We start from the raw sequence: 10,323 nt of genomic DNA, 5'->3' as shown, positions 1-10,323 counted from the left end.
AACTAAGAAATTAAAGAGAGTGATGCATTTGGAGATAAAATTGAGAAAAATTAATTTTTCCAATATATAATTTATTTGTGAAGGATTATTTGGGGTTGTGCAGAATGTAAAAATCTGATACCAGCGAATTTACTTGTTGCCTGTCTGAACTGTAGTGAAAACAAAATACATTTACTATGATTAATATGACTATGAAATAATGTAAAAGTGATAAAAAAAAACTTTGATGCTGCTTCATACTTTTATTACAGTATGATGATGTCAGCCTGTTATTGTGAAACTGTGATGTCGTAGGGAGTCATGCAGAAAAAATAAAAATTGTGTTGTACAGCCCGCTTCATGTTCTTTCATATGACATATTATTTAATAAGCTTTCTTGATTTTTTTTTTCCAAGGTCAACTTTGACCCTGGGCACTAACAGTGAAGGTCAAGGTCAAATGCTTAGCCAGCCTGGGTACTTATGCCCCCCACGGCCTAGTATACTGTTTGAAGACAATTAATAACAAACTGTGGGTAACATAAAGTTTTTACTAATTTTCATATTTAATGTGACCTTGACCTCACCAGAATTAAATCAACTTGAGCTGTCATTGCTATTATTGTTGTTATCTGCTATCACACAAGATTTGAAATATCTTGAAAACTGGACACTGGATTGCTAACAAACAGACAAACATACGAAACCGATAACACACTCACACCCTTGGGAAAAATTCACTCATTTAAATCTTTATTGATGAAAGACTGGAAAAGAAAAACACATATGGTCAACTGTACAACTGATGGATGGAAATGATTCAATATGTGAATGGAATAATTAATTTGGAAAAAATGAACAACTTTGTTTTAGCAGGATCTTTGTTACAAACTTGTTGAATCTTTTCAGAAATTCTGCAAATAATTTTGTAAATGTTTTGTACAATTAGAAGACAGCCATGTGAAGTTGGCAATCCTGCATTGCATGTGCTGAACACTGCGTTTTAAATAGTATATTGTAATATGTAGTGTGTAAATGAATGCTCAGTAGTGTTAGTTTTACTAGCTGTGTGGAGGCAGTGACACCACCAAGTGCTTTTGAGCACAAAACAGTTTTGATTTGTTTTCAAAGGTTTTGCCAAAAGAGATTTTTTGTGATTGTAGATTGAAACAAAAAACTATTAGCATGTGACTTCCAAGAGTACTGTTCATATCACTTTTTATATAAAAGCACCTTAACACATTTTTGAGGGAAAAACAATGCCGACTCTACAACACATATGCAGAAGTGGTTTCATGTTGGGTCTTGTGACACGTTCCAACAGTCAGAGGACTGGTTCATGGTCTGATTGCTCAAAAAGCAGTGATTGACCATCAGCATTCACAAACTGTAAAACCTTTTGTTTGAAAGTAAAGGTCTGATTATTTCTTAATGTTTGAATGGCTTCTGTAAAGATGTGAACTGATATGCTTAAAAGGACTAGCACAATGTAAGGTTAAATTACAATTTTTTGTAAAATTGTGCTTAATGAGTAATTAACACCAAAAAGTCAATATATTACACTCGGCTAATCCTTTCAGTACTTACTAGTGATGTGTCGGTCGCGAACGAAACGGCTCTTAGAGCTGACTCTTTGAAGTGAATGACGCGAGCCGGCTCCTTATCAAGAGCCATGGGGTTTTTTTTTCTCTTTCTCTCACCCTCTCTCTCACTTTTTTCCCCGCTTCACTCCGCACGCGAGCCTTCTGCTTTGCGCTGAGCAGAGGGGGGAGGGGCGGTAGTTACACTCGCAGTAGCATAGGAACAGAGCGGGAGGGAGAGAGAGAGCCAGGGTCAACAATGTCACATTAGAAAGGTATAGTAATCATCTACAACTATTTTCAGTTGCAGATGATAAAGGATTCAGAAAGTTTATTCATGCAGGCCCATATGACAGAGAATGTGCATCTTCTTTTTGTTTTCATATTTTTTCATATTTATATTTAATTGTGTTGTGGTTTGCAGTGTTTTGTGTTGTTTCACTTTAAATTTGTTTAAAAGGAAAAAGCTGAAAATTTTAATACTTAAAAGTTGAACTGTGAATAGTTGGTTTTTGTATTATATGATTTATTTATTACATTTTATGTGGAGTGAATAAATAAAAGTATATTTACGGTGGCCCCTACAGACAAAGCACATACAAACTCCGAAACACGTACAAACTCCAAAACACGTAGTAACACAACAGAAGTGCAGGATGCTAGGGGCAGTTTTGAGCTTTTGTTACCTAGTGGCTACACAAGCCAGGACGTACCAACGACCGGATTTGGTGTGTGGTAATAACAGGTAAATGAACATTTACATTTTTTTAATTATTTGAATATACATGAGTGCTTGTGTATAAATACACAAACAACACACATATGCTTCCAACTGTGTAATTTAAGGGATCTAGGCAGCTGTTTTGGAAGTTCAGTTAACGCTAGAAATGTGTTTTTGAGTTTGTACGTGTTTTGTCTCTAGGGACCACTGTATATATTTAGATATAAACATATATAAATAAAACCACGGTTTTTTTTTTTACATTAGTAATTCCTTTTGTGCATAATTTTATATTATTGTTAATAATTAATTAATTAAAGCAACAAAACAACCTGAAGAGTCGGTTTGGAGCCGAAAGAGCCGGTTCTCTAAAAATTAAAACTTTCTACTTCCGCTGACAAGCCGGAAAAAAACCGGATGTGACTTCATTTTTGGGCAGGTGACTACCGTCAGCTGATTAAAGTCGGCTGTTTGTGGTCAACAAGGCGAAGTGCTCAGTCATTGTTGTGGAGTGTGTTTCTGTGATTTTCCAGCCGTTACAATGAGGTCCTTATTCCTGTTTGTCATCGCAGCGTTAGCCTTGACTAACGACGCCTTGGTGCGGTAAGGGAAATATTCCGTTTGTTAGCCTCCTGTTATTTCGGCTGGACTCACTGCTAGCTCGTCTGTAATGCAACTTACCATGAATAACACTGCAATACGCGACAGTCAGGCTGTGCTTCATAGGAGCTGTTTTTGGTAGCAGGCAGCCAGCTTTATTCTTACATTTATTCAGCTTGTTTTAGCTAACAAGCCCGCATCGTCTCCCGTGTGCTCATGGTATTCTCTTTGTCTGTTGGTCTTGTGACTTGTGCCCCCCGTCGTCCAAACACACAGCTGTTTATCAGCGGAAAGCAAAGACGCTTCCAGAAAATCCAGACGTAATTAATCATTTATTATGGCTCACTTTCGTCGGGTAAAGTAAACTAGGTTGGCCGGTAGAACAACATGGCGTGTAGAAGGCTCTCAAATTGAAAACAGCTGTAATTAATACACCTGAGCTTTATCTGCACTAACATGTCAAAACGCCTACTGTGCGGACTGTGCCTGTTACAGGTGTTTTTCTTCCTGCCTGGGAGCCGTTAAAAGCGCCACAGTGAAGCTAAATGTCTTTGTGTTTACTTTGGGTCTAATAATAATAAGTGTATAAGTGCTGAACAGACATGCGCAGACAGACACGAAAACTATATTTATAACACAAACAGATCTATAGATGAATATATAGGGAGGGAGGTGCCGGTATGAAGGAATGCTGAAAGAAATATATTTACAATCCTATTCAGTAACAACTACTGCCATAAAATCATGATCCCAGACGTGAGTTGAAGAACAAAGTAAGCCCACTAGTTCAGTATTAAAACAGGTTTTGGTATTTATGAAAATCGAATTTCTCGGTCCCTCCTTTATACTTACTACCACATCTATTACTGCTACTAATATTAGTACCATTGTCGTTAATAGGAATAAATGTAGGAATAATAATAATAAGACATTATTACTGAGTGTGAATTTAGACCTAAATTAGGGCTAACATGGAAGAATTATATGTGATAGGTGAAGTCACATGTATTAAATACGTAGTATAAAGGAATATTTGGAATATTTAGATTGAGAAGAATGACTTTTATCCATTTTAAATTATACATTAAATTAAGCAGGGCTCAGATTCTGAGTAGAGTTAATCGACAGCCTGTTTTCTGACTTTCTCAGATTTTCTGTTGTTGGTAATTAATTGTCAGATGAACATTAAAAACTCAGTATGGGATTTTGTTGTACGTCTTGGTTTTAAGCGTAGCAGTAAGATGGTGATTAGTGTTTCCTGAAGCCTTTGGGTCACATGTTTGTTTCCTGCATAGCTACAGTAAAATAGAGGGACTTTCAGTAGAAGGGTTTACGCCTAGTTTACATTTACAGAAGCAATGAACCCTACTAGCATTTTCATTTCAAGAGGGCAGAAGAAATATTTTTTAAAGTTGATCATGTCATGCTTGCCTTATGGGTGGTGCACATTTTTGCAGCCCTGTTGCAGAACATTTTGTAGATAAGATGTGGCCCACTTGCTACTTCCTTATCTGCGAGGCGTTAGTATTAAAATGTGTTAATATTTCACAAAGGAAACTCAGTGGACTGAAGATTTTCTCTTTTTTTCCCCGTGGTTTAAACTTGATAGAAGACGTACTTTTAAAATTGTCACTGGGCAGGTTGTTTGTGGTTGTGCAGTGTGAGCAGAGAAGGTTGAGCTTCACTGTTAAAAGTGAACACAACATCGACCTGAGGGTGGGGTCGATGTTGTGTTCGACCCCACACAACATCGACTGTACATCAGTACAGTCGTGTTGTACTGATGTAACTCTCTCTGGTAATTAACGCTAAGTAATGGATTAATAGTTGAACTAATATCGCTCACCAAAACTGAAGCACAGAGTTTCCATGAAAATGTAGAAAATACTCCAAGAGCACAAATACAGGCAACAGGTGCAGTTCAGGGGCTTGAATTTGCAGAGGTGAGGCCACAGCACACAGTTACTGGCTACAGCTTATAGTGCTGGCACTGGGGAAAGTGGCTTCACCCCTAATGTTAGTAATTAACAGAATCATAATGAGTGATTTATTCTTTTGATTTAAAAAAAGGAACTTATGTAAATCTTTTGTGAAGGCAGAAACTGGAGTTTTTCAGGAGGCCCAGGAGGTAGCTGCCTTCACGGCTAAGCTCACAGGGAGGCTAAAGCTTTGGTGTGCTTCTAAACGTGTCGCCACACTTTCTGAACCAACTGAACACGAAATGTTACATTTCTGCAGATCACAGATCTAGGCATTCAGACTTGTGTTATGTCACTGCAAATGAACAGAGCAGTCTAATTTTGTTTTCCTCTTTTCAGAATTCCCTTAAAGAAATTCCGTTCCATCAGACGTGAATTGACCGACTCGGGGAAAGGAATCAAGGAGCTTGTGGCTGACAAACACTCCCTTAAGTACAACTTTGGCTTCCCCTCGAGTAACGGACCCACTCCAGAAACCCTTAAGAACTACCTTGATGTAAGCGTCACTCTCCAAACTGGCAACCTTAAAGTCTTCACTTTCCTTAATGCACTTTTCACAAGTTTAAAACCCTCGCAGGGAGAGCCACAACAAAGGTCTTCTTGTGCTGTGGCTGCCTCAGCCTTCCTCTGTAAATCCTCCAGCAGTTTGGAAAAATAGGCTCGTCTGTCAGGCAGAGTCATTCCCAGCAAACACATTATATTTTTTAACAAGGCTGATTCACAGTGAGAGACTGAGAGACACAAGAGGAACAGGGACTATCTGACAGCTGACTCATTGATCTGGAAGCTGCAGGATCCTAATGAGCCTACAGAAGACTGGTTAGCACTGTTTTACTCAACACATCGTGGAATCAGTTCTTTTGTCTTCAAATACTCAGTCAGCTTTTATAGGTTATAAAGAGACACAAAAACCAGACTTACAATTTTGAGTAGACCAAAAACATCAAGGTTTAAACAAAAACTAAAGCTAATAATAACCGTTATAACAGGACGAATCTATAACATGACAGTTGCTCTGTATTAGTTTCAGCCTAATCTACCCAGAAAACAGGGAGGTTTAAATGGTTTTTCTTTTATATAATCAAACCAAAAGTGAAATTATTAATTGTCTTCTTGTTATCTATCATAAGAAAACTGCTGCTTGCTGTCTGCTCATGAGTTTTAGTATTCCTGCTGCTTTTCCATCATAGTTTGACATTTGTGTCCCTGCAAGGCTGAAACGTGAGAGTCTTCACAGACAAACCTAAACTGTGAACAGCCAAAATCAATCACTGGAGCAATCAAAGGAACGTGACTTCTATATTTTGCTCAGAAAAAGGAAGCGTTGTGTGACCACAGTGACTGGGCAGAAATGTCGACACTATTTTGCAATGAAGGTTTCGATCTGAGAGATTTTGTGTCACATGAAATGGAAGTTTGCTTCATGTCCTGAATTTATGGGGTAGTCATTTCTTTTGTGTAGCAGCTGATTTACTGCTATGACTCACTTCTTATTTGACCTGCGTCCTAATAACATGTGCTGATACTGACAGACGTAAAAACAGGCTGGCTCACTTTTACATGTACGATGAGACTTTGTTGTAGACCTGGTCCTCTTTAGGTTACTATAACAGAAGATCAGCTGCATAGTTCTTCTTTCAGCTCAGCTAACTGATCGATTTCTTCCTTTTCCATCCAGGCCCAGTATTATGGCGAGATTACCCTGGGAACGCCTCCTCAGAAGTTTACCGTGGTGTTTGACACGGGTTCCTCCAACCTATGGGTGCCCTCTGTTCACTGCTCTTTCTTCGACATAGCATGCTGTAAGTTATCAGCTCCAAAACACAAGGCGTTCATGGCGTTGCCGTGCAGAATCAGATTACCTGTGATCACACAAGAAGATTTGTTTGAACAAACAAAGCACAGATTACAGAGACGGATTAAAATGTGTGTTTTTGTTTCTCAGGGCTTCACCACAAATATAATTCTGCAAAATCCAGCACATATGTGAAGAATGGAACTTCCTTTGCCATTCAGTATGGATCTGGCAGTTTGTCGGGCTACCTCAGTCAGGATACATGCACTGTAAGTTTCAGCGGTCCCACATTAGTGTATAGTCGGAGTCAGTTCCTTCTAATTATTCGTCCTGCTCTTTCAGATTGGAGACATATCAATAGAAAAACAGATCTTTGGAGAGGCCATCAAGCAACCCGGCGTCGCTTTCATCGCAGCAAAGTTCGACGGGATCCTCGGCATGGCCTACCCGCGCATCTCCGTGGATGGGGTGGTTCCGGTGTTTGACAACATCATGAACCAGAAGAAGGTGGAGAAGAACGTCTTTTCCTTCTACCTGAACAGGTGAGAGCAGCCATTTCTAAGCTCAAGCTCAGAGTGTTGGGCTGCAGAGTGACCTGCTCAGAGTTCATGTTTTCTAACCTTATGTTGACGTGTTGCTGGTTAGTGTGAACGGGACACAGCTGTAAAAGACCAAGATGGACAAACAAGTGTTTTTAGTGAAGCAGTGAGCCTTGTGGGTAATGTCAGTGCCAGGTTTTTGGTACTTTTGCTATTTGTTTTATATTTGCTGTGTTTAACTGAGTGTTTTGTATGCTGCTGAAGGTCTGAATGGATAATCTCTTACATAACAAGAAAATCACACGACTGTTTCTCCCTTTAAGATTAAGTGTTTTCAGACAAACACTTGGGCAGGTGCTAATATCAAAGCTTGCTGTTCATCAGGAACCCTGACACAGAACCTGGTGGTGAGCTGCTCCTGGGAGGGACCGACCCCAAATACTACGACGGTGACTTCCACTATGCCAACATCAGCCGGCAGGCCTACTGGCAGGTCCACATGGATGGGTAAAGGCTCAGATATCGTACTCATACGTGCTTAATTTCTGAAGCGATGCATAAAACATTCACCTGAAAAATTTTTATCGAGTGTTTAACAAACTTATCAGACCACCTGTCGTTAAAAACAAGAAAACCGTGTTTAAAAACTACTGAAATTCATGTTTTCATATGTGGCACATTGGACTGCTTCCAGATGTCAGAAATGAATCAAGCGTAACATTCAAGTACTAAAACATAATTCTATTTTAGCATCAGTTAGCACATGTGGGGGGATTAACCATTACAACACTGTTTAATTTAGGCACTGCTAAGCAAGCATTTCTGGTCTCATGTCTGAAGATTCACTGCTTTGCTTTGTTTTGCATCATCATCATCAGAAGTTTAATCTTTGATTTTTAGTTCTTGTTTGGACAGAACGAGATATCTGGTGGCCCAGCTTGATCACCAAAAACCCACCGAAATTGAAATTAACTTTCATGTAAGCTATGACAGAGTTTAGCCCCCTGCATCCCGTATTGAATTAATGGTTATTAAAACAGTTGCATCAGTACCTGAAGTCTGAAATATGTTGGACAGCAAATGAACACAAATTGGTCAAACAGGTCAGTCTGAAGGAGTTTCAGTCAGTACGTGTTTGAATCACTTCTTCCAAAGTGATTAAAATTTAGGACATTTAGTTGAGTGTCTTCGTGTAGCGTGAATGTTTTTGTATGTGTTTGACAGGATGACAGTTGGCAGCCAGCTGAGTCTGTGCAAGAGCGGCTGTGAGGCCATCGTAGACACTGGGACCTCTCTAATCACTGGCCCCGCTGCCGAGGTCAAGGCCCTGCAGAAGGCCATCGGAGCCATCCCGCTCATCCAGGGAGAGGTGAGAGCAGTCCTCACCTTTAATCTGCTGAATAACACTGTGATATAAAATCCTTCAAACATCACTCACACAAATACAATACAAAACAAAGTGTTGTTGAAATTTGTGTTTTAGTACTTGGTGAACTGCAGTAAGATCCCATCGCTGCCTGTCATCACCTTCAACGTAGGCGGACAGAGCTACACTCTGACTGGAGAGCAGTATGTCCTCCAGGTGAGACTGTTTCCAGCAGAGGGCGGCAGAGCGTCCCCATCTGATGTGACAAAACAACACTGTGACTGTGTTTCGCGTCATTAAAGTCCAAACAAATGCAGTTTTGTTGGATTTAGCACAACCGGCAGAGGGCTGGCTTCGTGTCTGAGGAGGGATCAGTTTGTTTTCCTCGTTCCTGCTCACGAGCGCTTCAGATTCTCTGAATTATGTAAAAGATGGTCGTTTCATGTTCACCTGTTCTTGACTTTATCTTTGTCTTCCTATTAGGAGAGTCAGGCTGGGAAGACTATTTGTCTAAGTGGCTTCATGGGATTGGACATCCCTCCACCTGCTGGGCCCCTATGGATTCTGGGAGACGTTTTCATTGGCCAGTACTACACAGTCTTCGATCGTGACAACAACAGGGTGGGCTTTGCTAAATCCAAATGAGCCCATCCTGCACTTTTGAGGAGCATGTCCAAGTGCAACGCTACAAATCTAAGCTGCACACGTTTTCTGTTGCTTTGCAATCAAACGGTATAGAGCAATAGATTTTATGGAATAGACTAAATGCACTGATCTGAACAATATGTAAGATTTCCAAGAGCAGGAGAAGCAGATAGGATACTTCGTGAGTTGTGTGATAAGTGTCTAAGAGCAGTCGATTATAAATTTCCTGCCCATTCAAGTGATCCTTTTTCTTTTTTAATCAGGGATTTGTTTTAAAAAGAACTTTTGAATTTGTATTTTTGGGAGGAAGATGGTATCTACTACTGATAGGTGTGTCTTTTAATCTGACTAGCTTCAATAAACAATTTTTAAAATATGATCCGTTTTGTGTTTTGAGTGAATTGATTTTGGGTGGTTCTTTTAAAGACACAGTCTCTGTAAGTTTTAGAAAAGTACACATTTCCACCTGTTGTCTAAAAGTCTGTTTTGAAAAGTGTTACGTCATCAGATCAGAGTTAGGGCGTTTGTGGATGCTAACTGTAAGCCATCGCCAGTGGTGCTTCACCATGAGTCATCATGACAATGGCTAAGTATGAAGCAAAGCCTCCAGTTTAATCCACTGAGGAATTTGGTGATATGCAGGGGGTGAGCTGTTGAAGCTCAAACTTTGAGCACTATTGTCTATTGTACATTTCAAAATTGTTTAAGAGCATTTTATTGAATCCTAGCTTGGAACACATCCAGACTAATCAAAGAGTCAAATTAAACTACATTTAGTACAGCTTTCTTTACCATTTGACACCGATCTTCACTGTCAAACGTTCACATCTTCTCAAACAACATGTCAGGAGTGTGAGGTGTTTTCCCATTAAAGGTTCATCAGTGTTTGTCCATAAGCCTTGTTTTATTAACTGAGTCCTACAGTATAGTATAGTAAATATTCCAGCGCGTGGATGAGGCTGACAGCTGTAGTTTGAGTTAACGGTTGGCAAATATGTTAAATATAAAAATCATCTAAATTATATTATGTTTGTAAAGACACACATTTCCACAGATTAATAAAACTGTTGCTTTGATATTAACTGAATAAGAAACTGCAAAATGTCAGTCAGTTGCCTGA

General features: G+C 39.5%; 1 protein-coding gene across 1 annotated transcript; it reads left to right on the top strand.

Annotated features, from left to right (window-relative positions):
* Nucleotides 1–2,711: 2,711 nt before the first annotated feature.
* ctsd (cathepsin D) lies at nucleotides 2,712–9,582 on the top strand. The gene is made up of 9 exons (XM_080884218.1): nucleotides 2,712–2,882; nucleotides 5,198–5,354; nucleotides 6,537–6,660; nucleotides 6,804–6,922; nucleotides 6,996–7,195; nucleotides 7,577–7,699; nucleotides 8,417–8,561; nucleotides 8,676–8,774; nucleotides 9,042–9,582. Exons 1-9 carry the CDS (start codon nucleotides 2,821–2,823, stop codon nucleotides 9,201–9,203), a joined length of 1,191 nt encoding a protein of 396 aa, XP_080740344.1. The 5' UTR covers nucleotides 2,712–2,820; the 3' UTR covers nucleotides 9,204–9,582.
* Nucleotides 9,583–10,323: the final 741 nt, after the last annotated feature.

This window comes from Rhamphochromis sp. 'chilingali' (assembly GCF_963969265.1).
Source record: "Rhamphochromis sp. 'chilingali' genome assembly, chromosome: 6".
Taxonomy (NCBI): Eukaryota; Metazoa; Chordata; class Actinopteri; order Cichliformes; family Cichlidae; genus Rhamphochromis; species Rhamphochromis sp. 'chilingali'.
Note: the sequence above shows the minus strand (reverse complement) of the source record. Positions and strands in the feature narration are given on the sequence as shown.